At 35.1% G+C, this 24,194-nt stretch overlaps 2 protein-coding genes across 2 annotated transcripts; both read right to left on the bottom strand.

Moving 5' to 3' along the window:
- Positions 1-4,071: 4,071 nt before the first annotated feature.
- On the bottom strand, positions 4,072-5,097 carry LOC149072574 (serine/threonine-protein kinase VRK1-like). The gene has a single exon (XM_089247242.1). It carries the CDS (start codon positions 5,095-5,097, stop codon positions 4,072-4,074), a length of 1,026 nt encoding a protein of 341 aa, XP_089103368.1.
- Positions 5,098-18,520: 13,423 nt separating this feature from the next.
- Positions 18,521-19,555, bottom strand: LOC149072573 (serine/threonine-protein kinase VRK1-like). Its single transcript, XM_089247240.1, has one exon. It carries the CDS (start codon positions 19,553-19,555, stop codon positions 18,521-18,523), a length of 1,035 nt encoding a protein of 344 aa, XP_089103366.1.
- Between the last annotated feature and the right edge of the window lie 4,639 nt (positions 19,556-24,194).

The following is a 24,194-nucleotide window of genomic DNA, read 5'->3' as shown; positions in this document are numbered from 1 at the left end:
CGAGAAGTTATCCATACTTAGAATAAGACAACCATAAGTATTCTTATGGGCATTGTATAATATTTCATCATGTATATATATTGTTTGTAATTGCATTTTTAATTGGGTTGCTGTATTTTTGAAATATATGACATCCATATTTATTATGGGCAACCTTTTTCTCAGCCACTTCGTTGGGAGTTTTGCTGTTGTGGCGTTGTATTTGTATTTAGAGTCCTTGCTGCATAATCATGTTGACATTCCTTAATTATACCTGTTTGATAGAGTTATATGAAAACGTTTTTTTTTACAAAATCCAAATATCGTCTACTTCATTGCGAATATTCATATCAAATTAAAAACATTTTTCGCAGCCTATTTGTATTTATTGTGCAAAAGAAAGCTTGTAAATTGCAATCCTTGCTGAAAATGTGTGATACATATTTTTATTTTAGACTCATTATTGAACATTCTCTTGTGTATCGTCTCATTTATTTTGAATTATATGAAAAGGCTTTGAAATTATTGTCTTTTAAAGTGTTTTTTAATTAAAAAACTAATTTAAATTTCATATTTGTGTTTGTGTTTTTCACAAATATATAATTGAGTATATTTCTCAATAGTCGTTATGACTTTCTATTATCATGAATGTTTTAATTGAATCATTCATAACATATTTTTTAAAAGTATGTATTTATATATTTTATAAGAGAGAGAGTATTTTGAATGGTATTTTTTGGTAAATCTTCGTCTTGTTCCAAAAAGGGTACATCATCTTTCTGAAAGTTTTATGATAAAAGAATGACTAATAGTTACCTTCTTGGTAAATAATTTGTTATCACTCGAAATTATGCATCAATTTGTCCAATATTTGTCAAATATTTTTCCAAGCATTCTACTAGTCACTTTTAGCTTGAGTATTTGCCTAAAGTCAAAAATATTCAATTAGGATAATTGTATAATTGTCAAGAAAGTTGTCTATCAAGGAACAAAAGAAATTTCATGGAAAATGTTCCATGCACTAGGCATCTTTAAAATGTTTCTCGTGAGCACTGTGGTGCTCGATGCTGGTGCCCAATCAAATACTCAATTGAATACCCGGTTATTAGCTCCAATGAAATACCCAATTACAAGGATCAGTCGCAGTGCCGGAGTTGCTAAATGGGTGTTCTTCTTCTTGACATTATTTATCAATTTCTCCAGTATTTGTTTAAATATTTATCCAAATTTTTCTAAGTATTCATTCAGTATTTTTCTAAGTATTCGTTCAGTATTTTTCTAAGTATTCGTTCAGTATTTTTCTAAGTATTCTTCTACCAGTCACTTTTCGTTTGAGTGTTTGCCCAAAGTCAAAGATATTTAATTAGAATCGTTGGTTCCTTTACTACAATTTACAATAACTACAGTGATTCATAAAGATGCCCATGTGTCCAGTTGGTCGATTTAGTAAAATGTCTCGCCAACTCTAGAGTTTGACATCATCAGGCAATTGGCTTGTGATGGTGAGGGTAAATGGCTCGTTCCCATGTCTTGCGTTCAAGTCCACTTTCTCAATCCTAAGAGATTTGTCTTGGGATAATGGTCCAAAATAATAATTTTGGCCCTCTATAAGAGAGGGTAATTATTAAAAACATACCATGGAACATTGTTGCACTAAGCAGCTTAAAACGTGGGCACGTTAAAAAATTGGGCACAAGCTCGATGCTTGTGCCCAATTTGTGTACGCGTACCAAAGTTCTCTCGGATAAGTTCAAAATACTAAATAAAATATTGATAAATGAAACAATAATTTGGAATAACAAAAAATAATTTAAAACACTAAACTGAACATTAACATATTTATTTCATTAAATTATAAACACCAACAGTACAATAGAATAACGTTAACAGAAACAATCATTTCAGCAGGAAAATCTGGATAAATGAATGTTCAACATGAATCCCTGAGTTTTTAAACTCCTTTCACACTAGTATTAAGAATTTCACAATATAAAAAAAAAAACGAGCAGAAAAAAAAAATTTACCCTTAACCACCCACGAAAATTGGCAAATACTTTTCACAAAAGCAGATACAAAATGCACATTTAAATTTTAAAAATATCGCGTATTACGTTCAAGTCAAAAATTTACATTTAGAAAATTACTTTCTCGCAATTTCGCACATTTACGGAACATTTTTGTAAATACAAAAAAAAAAAACATTTTTAATGTTTTAATAAATCAACATTATTATTTTCCGTTACAAAGATGGCATCGAATCATCAAAAATTATTTTGAAAAATTACGGCTTCAAAATTTGCGACTAGAAGCAAGATTTTAATGGAATGTTAAAAGACTAAATATCTGATGTATTTGCATGAATTTATGTTAATGTTTTACTTGGAAGTGTCAATATAAAGAAGCCAAAACTTACAGATATTTATTCGGTAATAGTGAGAGAAATGCATTCATAATTATATCAAGCAGAGATTGGTCGATATTTATTAATATAAACATTCCGGTCCTGGCTCAATGGGGGGGGGGGGGGGGCACTCGGCACTCACGGGAAGAAATGAAAAAATATATATATTTGTGAGAGATATAGATGGCTTCTTTCTCAGCCAGAGATATCAAGGAAACAGTTATTTTTCCGGATATTATGCTGAGGTGAGCTCGGAAAGAAAAGTCATCGCGTCTCCGCCGGGACTCGAACCCAGGCCTCTTGCATACCGGGAAAGCATGCTACCATCTACACCACTGGAGACACATGAATATGCCTTCCTAATTTCACGCACTGTGTCGTGAGGCGCTGAAGTAGAGGCAGTAGTAGCCTCTCTTAACTTCAGGAAATGGCCCCCGGGTGGGACGGTTTAGAGAGATATAGATGGCTTCTTTCTCAGCCAGAGTGCGTGAAACTCAGTGCGTGAAATTAGGAAGGCATATTCATGTGTCTCCAGTGGTGTAGATGGTAGCATGCTTGCCCGGTATGCAAGAGGCCTGGGTTCGAGTCCCGGCGGAGACGCGATGACTTTTCTTTCCGAGCTCACCTCAGCATAATATCCGGAAAAATAACTGTTTCCTTGATATATATTTGTGATAATCAAACTAGATTGAAGTGCTTAATTATAAATATATTTCTGAATATTCAAATGCAATGAATGAGTCAAAATCTAAAGGTACACAATAATTATTTTCGCAGCACCGGGCTCTTCAAAACTCACATTTTTAAATAATTTGATCTGAGAAAGCATATATAAATTTAATACAGTGAAACCTCGCTACAACTATACTCGATATAGCGATATTGCTTGAAATTACCTATAGCCTAATGTTAAACCTCCCTCGATATAACGATGTCCTTCACTATGATAAATCTCTCTATAACGATACAATTATATGCGATATACCGCTACAACAATATTTTTTTTAATTTCGTTCAAAATCACCTTTAATACATTTTTAAATTCCTTTTATCATTGTTTTGTTCTTCCTAGCACTAAGACATAAATGTATAAAAACATCGATATTTTACACCTAATCACCGAAAGTGTTTTAAGGATATTGTCGGTATTATTACTTTCTGTGTAATATACAAAAGTATTGTGCGGTAAACTACTTTACAAGGTGAAACAACTCGCTGAATTTTATTCATCATTCTAAGCAATTATTTTTTTTTTCTTTTTTGCTGCAAATAAATAATTTTCAATACATTTTATGATGGAACTAATAACGCTAATTCAGAAGAGGTGCCAACAATAGCAGAAATTTGGCGGAATCTGATGATAACCTCTCGATATTACGATATTTTTTCCTTAGTTCACGGAGTATCGTTATATCAAGATTTCGCGGTGATAAATAATTTCATCGCTGCAGTTTTTAATAATTGACAGTAAAAAAAATTCATTTTAGTATCTATGAGCCAGCACTGTATTTTAAAAAATATTACGGTACCTGACAATAAGTTCTTTCTAATAATATCAGTCTGAATTTGGGATGAAAATTTCAACTTCAATGCTCCTTGAAAATGTTTTTGTTCACTATACTGTCTTGGCACTGCAATAAATTATAGTTCACACATTGTTCTGCACACACGTATTCAATTTCACCGTACTGTTAGTCTTGCAACTCAAGAATCCCATCCAGGACAGGATCAACAACCCTGAGAGCATCGCTGAAGATACGGTTGATAGCATTGTAATCTGGAGTTTCTTCGAAACCCAAACCGCAGAAATATGTGAAATATTCTTTGATTCCGGGTGGAACCATATTCATGAACATTAAATTTAGGAACCACTCCGGGTCGGACATATATATTGCCTTGATTTCAGCTACCCCATCTCTGTTGTCGCTTTTCCGCCAGGGCAAAGAACCGGTCAACCACAGCAAGATGTTATAGCCGAGACATTCTAAATCACCGCGTCGTGAGAATGGCATACCGCTATGGGAATCCCGACTGATGTAAGCCAAGGTACCACGGTGGTACGCTCCAGGGATCGGCACCGGCTCTCTATGCTCGCCAGATTCCGAAAGGTATCTGAAAGACAGTCCAAAGTCCAACAAGTATATATTATTCTCTTCACCGTATTCTGATCGTCCACGTAGCAAGTTTGAGGCTTTCAGGTCATTGTGGACAAACCCCCGAGAATGCAGGTACTCAAAAACGTTTATGACTTGAATAGCGATGTTGAGGACGGTTTTCAAGGTGAACGTGCCGCTTCTTTTGAGGTACGAATTGAGGTCCTTCCCATAACGTTGGAGAACCAAGAAATGGACAAGGTTCTCTTGGAATTCGAAGAAACCGATCCCGAAACATAGCGGCATACCGAGATGAGTCAATCCGTGTTCTGCTTTCCATGGCATGATATTTTCCAAATAACCAGCATCTTTGTATACGATCTTTTCGATTTTTACGCCGGATGAATGACAGGATTCAGTCTTGATGACATACAGGTTGTTTTCAGGCCCGTTGACGATGCCGGTTCTTCTGAGTTCGTAGACGATACCATATCCGCCTCTTCCGATTGGGAGCCCGATTTTCCAGCCATGGAAATACGAGCTGTTGATTGTGAAGTCGTATGGAAGGAGCGGAGGTTTAATCTTGATACGTTTTGCACGTGGTGAAGATGCGGCGTTGGCCATGGCTTCGAGGTCAATCATGAATCTGAGGCACGGACTCGCTTGAGTACGACGATGGCACACCACTGCTCCGTCGCTTTAGTCAAAATAAATAAATCTGCACGAAGTTCGTTACGCCAGCTGACGGTTATTTTGCCTTTACAACGGAATAACCTCGCGTACGCGCGTTGCTGTCGCGTCAATCTTCCGCCACTCTAGACAAAATAAATAAATCCGCCAGCTGACGGTTATTTTGTCTCTACAACAGAATAATGTGTCTCTAGAGAGAATGAAGAATCGGGCTTTATGGATCACGTGACATTTTTGCTCCTTCGGTGAAGGGTTTTGATGAACATACAAACCATATTCAAGGTTACCAACATGGTGACTTCTCTCTTCGGTGGCTCATGGATGAGACAAATCTAGGTTAGGGAAATTTATCGATTTCTTTTCTTCCCTATGGGTGCTAATTATGTAGAATATATAGGGTGATTCAAAACTAAACGTACAAACTTTTTGGGGAGGTAGAAAATACGAAAAAAAAAACCAGAATCACATAGGAATGTATCACAATATATATACATATATTGTGCATAACTGTGGATGGTAACTTTGAGCACTTGTTGTGAAACTTAACGTGTACACGCACTGTCTTCATGTAAAGTATCGCTAAATAAAGAGATTTTCCACCCATTATTGGCTTGTCATTTCTTCAGCTTCGTTTATTGTCCAGCTAAGCGTTTCTCGACCTATGGTTCGTAGACCAAAAGTGATCCACGACGATGGTGCAGGTGATCTGCAGGCAGACTTGGATAATATTAAATATGAAATAAATGTACCAAAAAAAGCAGTTTATGACAAATCTGCTAAAATTGCTGAAGAGTCGGGAAATAAAGGACTGCAAAAAATCGTAGTAAATTAAAATGTATTTCATGGAAACAAAAACACTCATCATTACTGAGGACCACTTTCATTACGGGAAACTGATCTTAAATACAGCAAAATAATGGACAGTGCCAATTATCCTTGAAACCGTTGCCACAAGTCGGCAAAATCACCAATTGTTGCTGAAATAGCTGAAAATTATGAATCAGTGGAAAAGCGAAAGACTACTGGGATTCGCATTGGATCGAAATGTAGTTCACGGAAAAAACATTAAACATGACAAAATAAGTAAGATTTAAGATGAGTATTAATATTTTTACTCGTAATTATCGTAGTATAATTTATTTTGTGAAAGTTATCTTCATAATTTTAAAGATTAAAGCACAATTTCGAATGAGCTTCGTTGAAAAAAGCGGGACGATAGTATGAAATCGGAACGGACAAAACCACAGGAATCTCCCGTAAAGTACGGGACGCATGGCCATGCTACTCATGCTGTAAGTTAGAGATCCGTCGATTTGTTTCAGATATTTCACTGTTCCTTGGATTCAGAAAGGTTGAGAAACGCTGCTCCAGCTGATCAGGTTGGGGTTTCCGATCTTGCTTTCCTGTGTGATTTTTTTTTGTTTTTGTGTTTCCTACCTCCCCTAAAAGTTTATACGTAGAGTTTTGAATCATCCTGTATACACATAGATATTTTTTTTTGAAGTTCAAGGTGGGGCGCGCGGTAGCCCAGGTCGGTAAGATACTCGCCTAAAGTACCACAGGATTGTTCAGAGGTGTCGCGAGTTCGATACCCGGTTCGTCCTTGTCAGAAAACTTTCCTGACACAGGGGTACAACAAAAACGGCGACATGACCGCAGAAAAAATTGCTACCGCAGGGAGCCCCCCATCGAGGGGTTAGCGCACCAACCTCTCGATGAGTGTAAAAAAACAAGCCTGCCGTTCGGAATCGGCAATAAATTGTAGGTCCCGGTCTAATTAGCCCTCGTGTGCAAAAAATGACCGTGGTGCAACAAAAATGATCAAATGAAGTTCAAAGTGCCGATTAGAGCTGTGCTTTCACTAAAAACAATTTGAATTTAAATTAAATTTGTCCCTTTACTCCACTGACGCAAATTTTTCTAATTATCCTTAGCATATTTTTGAAATTTTAAGCAAAAATTCGCATTTATTTTAGTAATAACCCGTATTTACTATCCTAATATCATGTATTTTTCCTAGGTGAAATCCGATCACCCTAATCATCGTCATTTAGTATTTTCTGTATATTATTTATTATATTGAATATCTTACCAAAAACATATACCTCTATGGTTTTTAGTTCTTTCGTATGAAAAAGATCGCTTTCATTATATAATATGACATACCATCTTCTTTTATCTAAAGTTCTTTTTCAAACTTTTCTCCTCCCCTCTTCCCAGTATATTATTTTTACAATTCGTTTCTTTAAATTAATAAAAGAGATTTTAATATTCATGAAAATTCAGAATTAATGAAAGTAATTTCTACCCCTAGTCTTTCTTAATTTTTGCTCCCCTCTCTCTTCTCTATATTTTTAATCTTTTTTATTAATTTTCGTCTTACCCCGCTTGGTCTTCCATTAATTGCCGTTTCCCCTCTCTGTTCTTAATTTCTACTCCCTTGTATTTTCCCCGAATCTCTGCCCCACCTCTCACTTTAAATATTCCACTTCCTTTCCCCGTCTTTTAATTTCTGTCTCATCTCTTTTCTTCATTCCAACCTCCTGGTCTTTTACCAATTCCCCGCTTCCTTACTGTTTTCTTGGTTCCACAACCTCCTGGTCTTTTGCCAATTCTACTGTTTTCTTGGTTCCAACTTCCTGGTCTTTCGCCAATTCCCTGCTTCCTTACTGTTTTCTTGGTTCCACACACACTCCTGGTCTTTTGCCAATTCTACAGTTTTCTTGATTCCAACCTATTCCACACACACAACCATTTTCCCCTTTTCTTAATTTCCAAACATTTGTACTTTTAGGGTGACCATATTTCCTCGAGAGAAATACGAGAAATTATGATTCTAAATACGGTAAAATACGGGACATCGCCAATTACCGCCACAAATGACGCCAAATTAGAACAAAGTTGCCAAATATTGTTTAAATTACGGAAAAATCACAATGGCGGGAAATGAAGCATTACTGCAAATTGCAGTGGATTAAAACGAATTCCAGTTCTAACAAAACGTTCTCCAAGACAAATGTGGGAGATTAATATTCTCATTTATAGTCGTAATCATCACAATATAATTTATGAGTTGAAAAACAAATTCAGTCTTTGATTTCAATAAAGAATAAAAATTCAAGTAGACTTCGTGTAAAATACGGGAAAAACCGGGACATTTTTGCCAAAAAGTCGGGACGGCCAAAAACACAGTAAATACCGGGACTGTCCCGGGAAATACGGAATGTATGGTCACCCTATGTACTTTACTAGTTCCTGCCCCCCCCCCCCCTCTTTACCTTATTTCCACCTTGTCTTTTTTCCTAATCTTAGCGCCACAACTCTTTTTATAATTTTAATTTCCACGCACCTTTGTGTGGCTTCTCCTATTTTCTGTCCCATCTCTTTTCTTCGTTCCACCCCTAGTCCAGTGGTTCTCAAACTCTTGTCATCCGCGGCTCCCTCATCCAAAATTCATATGATCCATCTTTTTTCTTTCAAACCGAGAACAACTGAGGTCTGTTGCCATGGGCAATTTACTACCTAGTGAGTTGTGCTGGAAGTGTAAGTGTGTGTACCTATCAGTCCGAGTGCGTATCTAGTGTTGTGTCTGATTTTTCAGTGCTGCCATCTATATTTCAGAAGTGAAGTGAGATTATTAAATATTTGTAACGTTTGTGGGCCTCTTGCTCTCTGTGACGATACTATTTTAAAGGGAAGATCGGCTCTCATTCGCTCCTCAAAGTAAGAAACCACAGAAAACCCAACTTCAGCCGATTACCACTGTGGCGACGGTGGGGTTCGCACCCGGGTCATCGCGATGCCAGTCCGTCACTATGACCACTCGACCACCACGGCGGCTCATGATTCATCTGTGGCTCCCAAGATGAGTGCGGCTGATATTTTAGCTCATATAAAAGAACCACTTCAGAGAATAAATGGTCACGCAAATGAATATTTCCAGCTCGTCGCAACGCCCCTGACGAAGGTTGGCAACGGCCCTAGAAGCCGCGACGCACACTTTAAGAGACACTGCCCTAGTCTTTTACTGATCCCTGCTTCCTTACTCTTTTCTTGATTTCCACCCCTTTTCTTTTCCTAATTTCTGCCCATTTCTCTTTTCTTAATTTCCACCCCCCTACGTAGTGTTTAAATTTCTTCTCTCCCGTCTTTTGATAATTTCTCTCTGCCCCCTTTTATTCTAAATTCTTCTCCTGTGAAGCCTGGGATCCCCATACCCAAATCAACCTAGACAAATTAAAATCTATACAAAATAAGTCCACTCTCTCCATTTTTAACTGTTGGTCTTCGTCTGTCTCCATATCGGAGCTCAAGTGCCAACTCAATATCCAACCGCTCTCCTCTCTTAGACTTATCTTTCGTTTAACACTTTTCTTTTCAAAATCCTCCATGTGTTTTTTAATATCGACACTTCCAACATGTTAATTAAACCCTAACATTCCTCTGTTTTAGACTCTTCCATTCCCAAAAATTACAGCCCATCTTTGCCTCTTCAGATTGTCACAAATTTAGCTTCTTCCCAAGAACTATTATCGACTGGAATAACCTACCACCAAATATTGTAGATTGTACTACGATTTTCTGAATTTTCCTGTACCAACAATCGTCATCTTCGTCATACATAACTTCCGTATCCTCCTGTATAGGCCTCGGCCAAACAATATTGAATAAATAAATAAATAAAATTTCACCCTTGTCTTTTCCTAATTTCTGTCCCGCCCTTTTTTTAGTTCCACCCTTCCAGTCTTCAGCTACACATTTATTTAACCTCTGCCCTCTCCCCTTTTTTTCGCCATTTTTATCCTCCTCTCTTCTTGATTTATGCCTTATACCTAAGCCTTTTACTGATTTCTCCTTCCTAATCTTTTCTTAATTTCCAACCCAATGTGTTTTCCAGATTCCTGCCTCCATTTTTTTTCCTCAATTTTTACCCTTTTGCGTTTTCTCAATTTCTGCCTAATCTCGTTTTTTTAATTTCCACGCGCCCCCCCTCCCCCAGTCTTTTCGTAATTTCTGCCCCCTCTTTTTTTTCTAAATTTCAACCCTATATTTAGTCTTTAACTAACTTCTGCTTCTCCCGTTCTTTAATAATTTCTACTCTCCCCCCCTTTTAATTTCCACTCAATAGTCCAGAGGTCTTCAACCTTTTTCTAGTTGCGAGCACTGCTTGCACCTCTCATAAAAAAAAAAGTACTCTTACGGCAAGTTTCACGAACAAATGCATGAAATCAGGATGATTTCGGTCCTTGAATGTAATTTGTACAAAGTGTTTAATGGGAACCTTGATCAAGTGCTCGCGTACACGAAATCGCGAGCAACGGGTTAAAGACGCATGCCCTAGTCTCTTATATAAATACAAAGACTACAGCATGCAAAATGACCAACGAGGTGTCGGAAAAGAAAGATGCCCATAAAAATATGGTTGTCGAATTTACAAGGTGCATAGCAAACACGGGGTATGGCATTTTGCTGGTGAACTGTTGATCCTAGAGGTATAATTTCAAAAATAAACTTTTTAGATAGTCCCCGTGTGCTCCAAAACCCAATTAAAAAGTTGTTGCCCTGTCTCTTCTGATGCCAACAAAAAAAAAATTCCATGTTTCTAAGTGTAATATTTACTGAGATATTCGAATTCGAAATGCGGAAGAAATTTGGGGAAAAACAGCATTAAATGCGGAAAAATCATTTTACCCGCATTTTTTTTAATGCTGTTTTTTCCCAACTTTCCTCCTCCATTTTTCGAATATCTCAGTGAATATTGCACTTAGAAACGTGGAATTTTTTTGTTGGCATCAAGAGAGAGACAGGGCACACAACAACTTCCAACTATGAACAGTTAAATTTTTTTTATTTTAATAACTATATAGCCAATTGAAAACATGAATGACATATCTTAGTACAACACGTTATTTGTAAACTTTTTCTAATTGGAAGTATACCTCTAAAATCAACGCTTCGCCAGTAAAATGCCATATTCCACCCCCCTTGTTTGCTGTGCATGTGTATATTTAAAGTATATGAAAAAATTTTAAACACTTCGATATATAATACTCTCTCTCTCTCTCTCTCTTCCAATGTAAACATACTCAAAAAATATCTCTCTTCATAAACTAAGCACCGAGTGCCATCAACAGTACGCGTGGCTCATCTCTATACCCCTGTGGATGTATCACTAGTGTAGAAAGTTGAGTGCTGACCCTTAAATTCAAGTAGTGACTTGTCTATAGATAGCGTAAATCTGACTCTAGAAAAATACTTAAATTCCAGATAACGGCAAAATATAAAGTTTATTAATTTGAAGAAACACACGGTACGTTCACATATAAAAAGAAACGAGAATACACGGCAACATATAAAAGGACATCTTGAATCTTGACTCTGCAAGAAACGAAAGCCTTCTCTCTCAAACAGCGAAAGAGAGGTAAAGAAAAGGCGCGCTCACGAAAACGATGTGTTGACATATTTATTATATTGGAATGCCAACACCTACGCACTCTTGCCGACAGCACTACCACACACACCACCCCTCTACCAGCGAAAAGGGATAGTTTGTTCGAAAGCGGCACGTATGGTCAAACAAATTTTCTTTGGGTGTGCCAACCGAGATAGAGCCGGCCCTTAATTACACTTTTGACACTTGTCCAATCAGAAAATTCCCCGTTCACCATAAGCCCCTGTGACCTACCTCGCAACCACGATTTTGCCCACTTCAACAAATTGCTCCCAATCTCATGTAAAAACGCTTCAAGAATTTACCATGTTGGGCCCGATCTAATGTCTTTTGGAAATCAAGATAAACAACGTCTCGACGTTTTTACTTTTTCCCAAAGCCTTAGATATTCGCGCGATCATAGAAGCAGCAAAGGAGGTTGGTTACACATGATTTTCACTTCCTAAACCCATGCTGGTCTGACATTACATTATTCTCATCTATCTAATTCACCAATATTTTGCCTTTTGATAATAATTTCCAAAACTTTCGAGAAAGAGCTCATCAAACTCAATGAATGATAATTCGACACGGTTTCTCTACTACCCGGAACATCGGTAAAAAAAAACATTTAGCAAACTTTCAATCCCCTGGGACGATACCCTCGGCAACATTACTTCTGTGAATCGATGCAACTTGCTGCAGCAGTTCATTAGCACATTCACTAAGGACCTTAGTGAAAATATCATCTGGTCCCAACGCTTTGCTTGCACCTACATTTTTAGAAAAGTTTTAGGACTTCCAAATCTTCCACTTGAATTTCGTTGAGGAATTTATCATCCCATGATACACCCGTACTTTGGATATCGTCTTCACTATTGAAGATATTGAAGACTGAAGCGAAAAAGCCATCGAAAGTACTACAAATTCTTACATATTGCTCTCAACCCTAGACCCTCCTATCCAGAGTGGACCAACTGTCCCCTTACATCCATTATTGACGTACCTGAAAAATGATTTTTGGTCAGAGTCAATGTTATCTGCCAACCTAGATTCAACTGCCTTTTACTATCCCTTATCGCTTTCTTCAATACTCTTCTTTTATCGATAAATGATTACAGGTCACTTCCTCCACTCTTGTATTCTCTGAGTGCCCTTCTTTCAAGATAAAGATTACGCACGTTACCCATGAACTTTTACTAATATTTCTGCTATTTTCATTTCTTTTCTAGTTTTTGCTTCCGCCTTTCTTTTCTTGATTTTCACCCCCCTTTCTTTTCCTAATTTTTCCCAATTTTTGGCTCCCAATTTCTACCCCCCCCCCTCTTTTCTTAGTTTCCATTCCTTTGTCTTTTTTTAATTGCTGCTCTTTTCTCTTTTCTCGATTTCTATCTGCCTCTTTTCTCACTTTTTCTTCCTTCCTCTTTTCTTATTTACCACCTGTTGTCTTTTCCTAATTTCTGCCCCCATTTCCTTTCACCAATTCCACCCCTAGTCTCTTACTATAGTTTTTGCTTCCTTAATTTTTTTTCCCTTGGTTTCCAATCCTTGCCTGTTCTTAATTTCTGCCCTCCCTACTCTCTTTTCATGATTTCTATCCCATCTCTTTTTTTTTAATTTCCATCCCTTGGTCTTTTACTAATTTCTGCCCCCCCCCCTTTCCTTAATGTCAGCCTCCTTGCCTTTTTCCAATTTCTGCCGCATCTCATTTCTTGATGCCCCCTCTTGTCTTTTCCTAATTTCCACCCCCCCCCCCCCTCCCGTCTTTTCATAATTTGTGTCCCACTTCAAACCATATAGAAGTTAAATTTTTCAGGACAGCTCTGTAACTCCGAGTTTTCTTACCTTGATAATAAAAAAAATTTAAAATTTTGCTCAACGATCGAATGATGAAGTTCGAAAAATTCGAAATATTTACTGAAATTTCAATTTACATCGTTGGCGGTTTATTCTTCTAGGTCTAAATATTTAATGCAGTAATTTGTTTAATTTATGGTGTTAGCAAGTTGCCTACTAATTATCAGAATTTCCAAACTATCTAGTCAGGCGTAATTTCAAATTTTATCCAATTATATCTCAATGAATAACATCTTTTCTTCACTCATAAATATCTTAGTCGCATAAGCTATGTAAGATTCAATTAAACAGCATTCATGTATACTAATGAAAATTGACTCATTTCCTCACCAGTACGTGAAATTACTTCTCAATTTAAATTTGACAATTTCAAGAAATAGTCTGAAAATTCATTTTATGCCCGTACGGTCTAGTTCTTTTTCTCAGTTTTAACCCGTTCAATGCTTCTTACTTAATATTACGTTGAAAGTTCTATGAAAAAAAATGCAAACACCATTCTTTCGCTTGCCAAGTGTGTGCGCGGATTTGAGATAAGAATGTAACCTTGAGAATTTTCTGTGTGTAGATAAATATACGTTTTTCACGCAATGTTCTTTTCCCTTTTTTTCTTTGCTTGTGGGGTCGTACGTTAGAATAATTTCGCAAGATAATTTAAAACTGACTAGTGCGATATCAAGTACAATATGCAAAGGCGTGAAGTTATTGAAAATATTGAGGGGGCTAAAAATATTGTAGGGCGGGGTTAAATCCAATATTTTTGTAGGTCTTATCAAGATAGTGACAAATATTGAGAGGGCTTGGGGACATGGACCAGATACAAGTTCACGCCTACGACAATTCGGCATTATATAGTTTGCCAGCAGTTTATTTGGCATTATATAGTTATTTGTACACTATATTATGCCCAATAGTTAATTTTCGACAAGAAATTACACTTGAGGATTAATTTCTTATTTTGTATTTTTTTTTTATTTGGTACATTTTTCATTCCACATCGTTGATTTAAGCATAATGCTAGAATCTAAATGCTCAGTTTAAGTGGAGCGGATTAAATTCAGAGGCGTTGAAAGATTTGACCCGTGGGGCTCGGCTGGAGCTTCGTGTAAAAAAAATGATTTTTGAATAAATTCTGGTATGCTTGGACGAATGCCAAAAAAAAAAAAAAATACTGGGGGTGCTCTTCATTCACGGCTTTCACGCAACAGCTTTACCAACGAAGTTACATAAACAGTCCCTAATATGTAGGAAATTTTAAAATCTGGTCGTTTAACCCTTTCGCTCACAAACAATTGGCAAAAAATTCGGATCACCTTAGTTTGACGAATCGGCGATAAATATGGTAATCTTGTCCTAACCCAACCGTATGTTAGAAAAAAAGAAGGAAGTTAGAAAACTAAGAAAAAAACAAATGAAAACAGTATAAGACATATATATACTTATCTATATTATATACTATACTCTCTCTCTCTCATCTGTAATACTAACAGATAATAGAGTAGGTACGCAGTAGATTTCTTTTTCACTCTCACCTACCTGTTCTCTTTCGCTCTTAAATGTGTAAAGTAGAAATATACATCCCGGAGGTAAAAAGAACTACTTCTTTTACCATAGGGTTGGAAGAAAGCTTCGCAATGATGAGGAGAGAGGAAAGAAAACAAAGATAGCTTGTTTGAATTTATTCCTCTGGCGCTTGGACGCAATACTTGGACGCAGTCCTTGATCGCAAAGTTGTCAAAAAATCAAAACAAACGAGGCTTGTTTTGATACGAGAAACAAATGAGGTATCAAATACTTGTTCGTCAACCGAAAATCACTGCCTGCTGTAATCACTCATGTTCAATCATAGATGTCCTCCAATCTCCATATACAGTACTACATCGTCTTTGCTATCGAATCACTAAAACCTGTGTATATAAGTGTGATCCTTTATACTTTGCAAGCATATAAAAAATAATCTAACTAGGAAATAATCTCTTTTTCACGCCGGAAACTCCAGTTTCCCACTTTTGGTGGATTCTTGCTGTAGGGAGGAAAAACACATTTCATTGAAAGAAGGAGCGAAAACAAAAACATTGTGCAAAGGTTAACAGTCATATGAAGTAAAATAAATACTAGAAACACAGAAATGAATTCGACCTCAGGTACATATAAACTGAAGTTTATTGCATTCTATTTACTGCTATGCATCTTGTATAAATAGTCTTACAAGAAATATTATAACCGGTATAATAATGAATAAAAATGAATAAAATAATCCATAATTTCTCAGAAACACATTAATTGAAATAATAAACTCAATAAACTGAAGTTCATTGCATTCTATTTGCTGCTATGCATCTTGTATAAATAGTCTTACAAAAAAAATTATAACCAGTATAATAATGAATGAAAATGAATAAAATAATCCATAATTTCTCAGAAACACATTAATTGAAATAATAAACTCAATAAACTGAAGTTCATTGCATTCTATTTGCTGCTATGCATCTTGTATAAATAGTCTTACAAGAAAAATTATAACCAGTATAATAATGAATAAAAATGAAGAAAATAATCCATAATTTCTCAGAAACACATTAATTGACATAATAAACTCAATAAACTGAAGTTCATTGCATTCTATTTGCTGCTATGCATCTTGTATAAATAGTCTTACAAGAAAAATTATAACCGGTATAACAATGAGTAAAAGTGAAAAAAAAAATTCAATTTGATAATCCTTGATAACCTATTTTTTCAGAAACACGTTGCCATAGCTTGTAATGTAACAAAACGTATATAAATGAATCAGTCATGAATTAATATTGAAGTTTCCTAACCTTTTAAGTGATTTCTAAAAATTTTGGAAAACAGTGGAAATCGCTAAACTTTCTGCAAACTGTCACACATTTTTTCAAGAATACTTTTTTACGTTTTCGAGCAGCTAATAAGTGCTTCCCCTCACCCCAACAATAATAAAAATAACAAGGAAGAGAAATATTGTATCTTTTTCCATTATTTGTACTGTACGAATATTCCTATACTACCCGAAGCGAAGGAAAAAAAACAATATCTCTTACTCTTCGGTTATCAAACTCTGAACAAAAGTCGACTCCACCCACTGGGAGTTGATCTGACAGGTTGGGGGGATGATTAACCTGTCTGCAAACAGAGCCCTATATACAGAGCTAGATGGGCTCGGCATTGTTGGAATAAAAGGGTTTTAAGGACGTGAGATATCTTGGAATCGCCGAAATGAAAGGCATCGAGTTAGACGAGATATATCGTCATTGCCACTGTAAGGGTTGAAATATTTTGTTCAAAAATGCAGTATTTTGCTCAAAAATTTAGGAAAATCCAAAAAAAAATTTTTTTTAAGTGCAATGGCACAATTATTTCAAAAAGAGCGAGTCTTAGATACTTTTAAGACAAATTCTCATAAAGGCGTGTAAAAATATGCTAAAAGGAACCTCAAACTTCTCCAAGTACATAATGTACAAGTACAGATAAAGTCAAATATGCAAATAACAAATCCAAAACTGGACAGTTAGCTATAAAAATCAGTAAAGAACATTTTAAAAGAAATCTTAAGGTACATTTCAAAAGAAATTTTAAGATACATTTTAAAAGAAACTAAGATACATTGTGAAAGAAATTAAACAAAATTATAAAATATTGAACATATTTTTAACCTGCTGTACAAATATAGTCTAATATCAAACCTTCAAGAATATTTGAAACAATACTTTCCCTAAAGTGATCCTTGACACTTTGATTACCTGAAAACAACCAAAAATTTACCAGAAATGATAGATTCAGTAGAATTTCAACAACTTCGATTTATATATATATAATGTTCTTATGCAATTGTGCCCCCCATTTGATATATATTTAATCCTCTCAGTGGCATTGACGAGATATCTCGCCTTCTTAAAAGCCTCTTATTTTAGCATTAACAATCCCAGATATTTGTAAAACTGATTTCTGAATATAAGCACTTTTCCCTATACTCCTTACTTAGCGCTTGCGGAAAATCGGAAGAAAGCCTACTTCATTAAAAAAGATACGGCATTTTACAGGTGGTTTAGTGATTTCTAGTAAGCCGTGGAAAGGGTTAAAATAAGCATTGTCAATAGTAATTTAAAAAATATGTTATTTAATTTTTTGACACTAAAATAGACAGTTTTTAGGTTGTGGGTATACCACAAGATTCACTAATCACTCCTAGTCTATTGACACATAATCAATTTTGGTTTGCCATGAGAACATTTTGAAATACCATAAAAATAATACATAGATTTTTGATACAATTTTTGGCCGGATATTGTCAATAAATGTCCAATACATTCGTTGGGACATCGAATATTGCGCAATAAATATGAGAAGTATATCAATTTCAGCAAAGTCACACGTTTTTTTTCAATGATCAAGAATCTCGAACACAGAAATGTACTGCTGAAGACTAGCATGAAAAAAATATAAATTTTTTCACACAAGAAAAAATTAACAATTTTTATCGCATAATTAAAGAGCAGGTTCAAATAATTTTACTCAGTATAATAGATTGCGTGAAATCAGTTGTTTTAATTTAGAATTTATCCGATTATGTAATTTTTTGCTTTGGTCCTCATATTATAGACAATTTTAATTTCATCAATCAATTATTGTAATTTTTTCGGGCTAATGGATTTCAATTTCACACAAATGATATTATAAATATAAATTATTTTCGCATTTAACAAGGCCCCCTTTCATTTTTTCATCGAACAAAAATCAGTAATATGAATACCGGTGTGAGTGAATCCCAGCTGGGACATGAATGTCTTTGTCCAGCCATTTGATATCGGCCAGGTCTAATGAGCCCCGGTAGCTGAAGATGACCATGGTGTGTCTGTCGGAGAAGGGTGTCCCACATGAAGTAACATAAGTCCAGTTGAAGATGTTGAAGATGACCATGGTGTGTCTGTCGGAGAAGGGTGTCCCACATGAAGTAACATAAGTCCAGTTGAAGATATTTATGTCCTTGAAATATGAGAGCAAAATTGTCGATGAGTTCGTTTATTTTACGAGATTCGTCATCGGAACCGTCAGTTAATGACTGCCATCAAAGCGCAATTTACCATTGGGATGAGGATCTACGATCTCCAGTGCATTCTTGAAGATCACTCGCAGAGCTTCGTAGTTAGGATTATCTGTAAATCCCATGCCATGAACGTAATCTAAGAAATTCTTTATTCCAGGAGGTACATCTGAGGCAAACATCTGTTTCAGGAGCATTTCTTTATTTTCCCAGAAATATTCTTTGAATTGTTGCACTCGATACGTAACCATAGTATTTTTCCAAGGCAGGGTACCTTTGAGCATCACCAGAAGGGTATAGGCGAGGCTTTCTAAATCGCTACGTCTGGTAAAAGGCATGTAATAATGAGTATCGCGGCTCATGAAGTCCATGGTACCATGGTTGTGTAATTGAACATCTGAAATTTCACTCCTATGGCAACCATGTTTTTTGAATTTCAATGCCAGTCCAAAATCTATCAAGTATATTTGGTTCTCTTCTCCATCTTGATAGCGACCATGGAGCAAATTGGCTGGTTTGATGTCACTGTGAACCAACCCATAGGAGTGGAGATATTCGATCACATTGATAACTTGCAGGGCAATGTTCAAAACAGTTTTCACTTCAAACGAACCATATTTTTTCAAATAAAATTGCATGTCCTTGCCGTAGCGCTTAACTACCATGAATTGCCGCATTTTCCCACCGTACATGAAATCGCCGTAACCATGGTAAGATGGCATTCCGAGATGGGATAATCCGCGTTCTTGGACCCACGCTGATATTTTTTCTGGTTGGCCAGCTTTCTTATACACTCTCCTTTCAGTATGCAGTGGTCCGCTTTCATTATGTTCAATTTTAATGATGTACGAGTAATCGTCCCGTGGTCCTTGGTCCGCACTTCTGGCGCTAAATATTACCCCGCAGCCACCGAAACCAATTTTCGATCCAAATATCCAGCGCTTGCCGAATTCATCGCTCACTGAGAATCCTGGTGGAATCGAGACGGTGGTTGTTTCCGCTACAATCGACTCGAAAGAATCAGAATGTTCAGCAGCCTCGGCCATCTTCAGTCGTTCACACGAAATGGTTGCCGGTGAAATGGTTGGCTCAACGACGAACAACTTTCTTTAAGCGTACGGTCTCACTCACTCGTTGTATAATCAAAGTAAAATAAACAATCACGCTCTCACTAACGCGCGCGCGCGTGGTACCGCTTCTTTTAAACTTGCCGATTCATACACCAACGGCTTGTGCTACACTAATAATGTGAAACATGGAATGGAATCCGGGCCGTCCTTACCAGACCTAATGTGATGATGATAATAGTGGAATCAAGAACGCATCTCAACAATTTGGGACACGCAAAAATTTAGGGACCCCTTTGCATCGATTTTATATATTTTGTGGGGCAGGAGAATCGGCATGAAATCCAGCACCAATGAAAATTCAGAATTGATGAAAAAAGTAATTCTACAATTTATGAAAATTCGGAATTAATGAAAGAAATAGTTCCACAATTGAAAATTCAGAATTAATGAAAGAAATAGTTCCACAATTGAAAATTCAGAATTAATGAAAGAAATAATTCCACAACTGACGGAAATTCAGAATTAATGAAAGAAATAATTTCACAATTGATGAAAGCCTAAACTAACTTACTGTGAGTGTGGGGGGGGGGGGGGGGCCCACAAAGTGCTGGGGCCAGTGCGACCGTACCTGTCGCACATCTTTAAGGGCGGCTCAAAATAGAATTAAAATTTAAAAAAATAATTTAAAAAACATTAAAAAATTCATTACGTTTAATTTTGAACACCAGTGACGTGGAAGGAAGCTAAATAATTTACACTTTATACGTCAATTTTTCCGAACCTGAGCTTAAATCGGTAGGCAATATATTTTTGATGACAGGGTTGGGTTTTTAACAATGGCAAAAAATGACAGAAATGTAAAATAAATTTAAAAATAAAAATTCTATACTAAAGCGATATTATTCTCTAATTATCAATTATTAATATCACACAATTTATTGAGGTAGTATAGTTTCATTGTTTCTTTTCCTATCTTATTATCAACATTGTTGAAGACGTCAGTTGAGAACTTTTGATATATTTTTTAAAAACATATTTTTAAAAAGGGGTCATTCAAGTATTACGTCAGAATCGGGGGGGGGGGGAGGGGGTTTCAGATTTCCTGACTTTCGATGACAAGGGCGAGGGGGGTTTGAAGGTTGCTTACGTCATCAACCACCCCTTTTTGAAGATATGAAATATTCTATGCTGCTGACGAAATTCTGCTGACGGGGGGGGGGGGGTCAAAAATGGCTGAAAATCTACTTATGTAATACTTGAATGGCCCCTAACAGAGAAAAAGAAAAATTATGTATCAAAAAAAATAATAATTTTGTAATGTGTGTGGTCATCATACATTTTTTTTTACACTCTGCGAATTTTCTTTTACTAATGTGTATCCAAAAGTAGCTGAATTACTTCACATTTCTGTTTTCTGAATTTAATTGCTATGATTTTCGATAAACATGCAGTAGGAAATAAAATTTAACTCTCTCTAATCTGAAAAAAAAAAATTGAAATAAATATGTTACACATACATACATATATATCTATCTCTCTCTCTCTCTAACCATTGATTTATTAGAAATTTTTTCACATATTTTTGATTAAATATGCTATCCTATGCTAGTTAAAAAAATTGTCATATCTTTAATACTTGATTTTTTCAAATTTTCAAAAAAATACATTAAAAACAGCTTACGTGCATGATAAAATGACATGACATCAATGTAACCATACAATATTGAAATTAAAATGAAGAAAACTGTTCATTTCGTAAAATGAACTAACAGATTTCAGATCCATTCATATAAATATTTGATTTACAAAAAAAAAATATTTTTTTGAATTTTTGAAACCTTAAATTTTAAATTTAATTTTTAAATAAGAATGAGTCAATGCAATTTCAATCTTTTAGTTCATTTTATGAAATGAACCGTTTTTCCTTCATTTTAATTTTAATATTGTATGGTTACATTGATGTCATGTAATTTTATCATGCGTGCAAGCTGTATATAATGTATTTTTTAATTTTTTTTTAAATTATGTATTAAAGATATGTAAAACTTTATACCAGCATAGGATACAATATTTAATCAAAAATATGTGAAAAACATTTCCAATAAATCAATGGTTAAATAGTATTTTTAATGATACTTTAACTTTTCCCCATGTTAAGAGGTATGTGACCCCTTAAAGAAAAAAAAATTTAATTAACTAATTAGGGTCGATAACTTTACTAGGACCATTTGAGTGAGGTACACATGTGCACTTGAAAAGGGAATCTTTAAAACCGTTAAAAATGAAGGCAGAAAAGAGTATATTTAACATTTACAAAGGTTTTGTCATCTTTTTCAATTATCAAAAACACATATACACCATACATTATCTCTTTTTCCTCCAATCTTAGTTTTAGTTAAAAAGCACAAGTATAGGCCTACATTAATAAAAAAAAAAAATTCTTTTTTTTAGATTTAAAGATTCAACTTGTGTAAACTGCTATACCCACTTGGGTAAAGATTGTGGAGCATAGTTTATGATAAGATTTTGTTCATTTTGAAGTAAAAGTCACTGCCTTGACTGACCATCTTCAAAACTAATGAAATGTGCAAATTTTTCCTACTCAAATTTCTATAGTTCGAAAACTCTATAATTTTTCATTCTTCTCTCTTTATATTCTTTTTACCTCTGCTTTATTGTTTATGCAATGGTTTTGCACTAAAAAAAAGAATGACATACTCATAAAGAACTTGTTTATGGGTAACATGCTTCATTTAAGCGAAAGTTCAAATTTTGAATTCTAGTATAATTTGTGTGAAGATAAAAAAAATATATCTCGACATAATTTTTTAAATGTTAATTCATAGTTTCATAGTTTTTTACCTCTTTTCATTCTCAGTTGTCTCATACATATGCATCTAAAGATAGCTGAACTGCTTCATATCTCATTTCTTAAGGAATCTCACACTTTTAACAAAGAAATAGGTAAGAGAGTACAGTGTAGATTTCTTTCGCCCTCACCCTCTTTTTCTTAGCCTCCCCCACCTACATTCTCTTTTTCTCATATATATATCATATTTCTACTGTGTGTGTGCATATATATATATATATATATATATATATACACACAGTAGAAAGATACATCATGTGTGGGGGAGAATCGCTAACCAGGAGTACAGAAAAAAGTGGCAGGGGAAAAACTTCTGTTCATAGGGTTGACAATGAAGCTTCACAATGGTGGGAAAATGGGTTAAAAAACCAGGGAGAACTGGAATGAATTGCTTTCGTTTGCGTTCAGACAAGATATCTCATCCGTGATCATTAAGGGGGTTTAGAGAAAATTGATTTGAATGTACATGATTATAAAAAAATAGAATCCATATGCAACGAAGGAAAAATACACATATTTGCAACACAGCTCTCTTAAATGTGTATTCATAAGTAGCACATGACAATATAGACAGGTATATCAAATATGTATTGCTTTTATCAGAAAAATAATCAATACATATTTATGATGGCGTGATTCAGATTGAAGTTGAAATATTTTCATCTGGGACTAGAATAAGAAAAGCACTTTTAAAAGTATGTTACCAGTCCTCAGTAACTGAAAAGCCGCAATATGTAGTTTTAACAATAGGATTTATCAAAAATATCTCATTAAACACAGAAATAAATGTCAGATTGAATCTAGTTAAGAAAAATCTTGTTCCACTGATGTATGATAAGGCATGGAAAAATCTTAAAAATATAGAAGTCTTCTTTGTAGAGACATTCTTCAACAAGAATTAGATGCGACAATGTCTAGTCAGAGAGCCAGAATAGTTTAAATATTTTTTATCTCATTGGGCCCAATTGTTTTCATTATTGGGAATCACATTACAGGGATTAATATTACATTATAATAATCTTGTCAAATGGTTTTGTTTCATGTCCAGCAAACAGATTCAAAAGTTCATTGCATATTTTTTTATATGTAATGCAAAGGCTTACACAGCCAAGTTCTGTTCCTAAGTCATATCTGGGGCACTTCTAGGAACTATTGAAAGATTCCTAGCAAATATGTTGAATACTCAATCCACATTTTTCATACTCACATTTCTATGATACCAAACTCCAAAATCTAGTTCCGCTTTCCCAACCACTTATATTCATTTACGTCTGCTTCACATTCCGTTCATATTAGTATATATGTGACATTCTTTTCTCTATGTAACAATAGAAATTCTAAACCCACAAGAGGCAAATTGTCCAACAAGGTGGATGGAAAAAAAATTAAAAAAGACAAGATAAAAACAAACGCAACATATGTACCAAAAAATAACATTGAAAAATATGGATGCCATAGAGCATAATAGTTTATCTTATACTCTAGTAACATTGTTGTGCTCCTTTGTATAATTTTCATATTTGCATAAACATCTAAATTTCAAGGAAATATAAGCTTTCATGCATATCACACTTGAATTTTTTTTTTAAATATGAATTGTCAAGTGATTAATATTTCTCTTAATTGTGAAATTATTTAATTTCATACAAATATTATTCACAGTATAATTAAATGTTCTGTAACAATGCTGCTGTAAATTAAACCTACTCTATTGATTCATAACAAAATCATAGTTTCTTACTACTA

This window comes from Pholcus phalangioides, unplaced genomic scaffold (assembly GCF_987345545.1).
Source record: "Pholcus phalangioides strain wild (caught in Gottingen) unplaced genomic scaffold, Ppha-v1.0 ptg000017l_1, whole genome shotgun sequence".
Classification (NCBI taxonomy): domain Eukaryota; kingdom Metazoa; phylum Arthropoda; class Arachnida; order Araneae; family Pholcidae; genus Pholcus; species Pholcus phalangioides.
The sequence above is the reverse complement of the archived record's forward strand: the minus strand, read 5'-3'. Positions and strand labels throughout refer to the sequence as shown.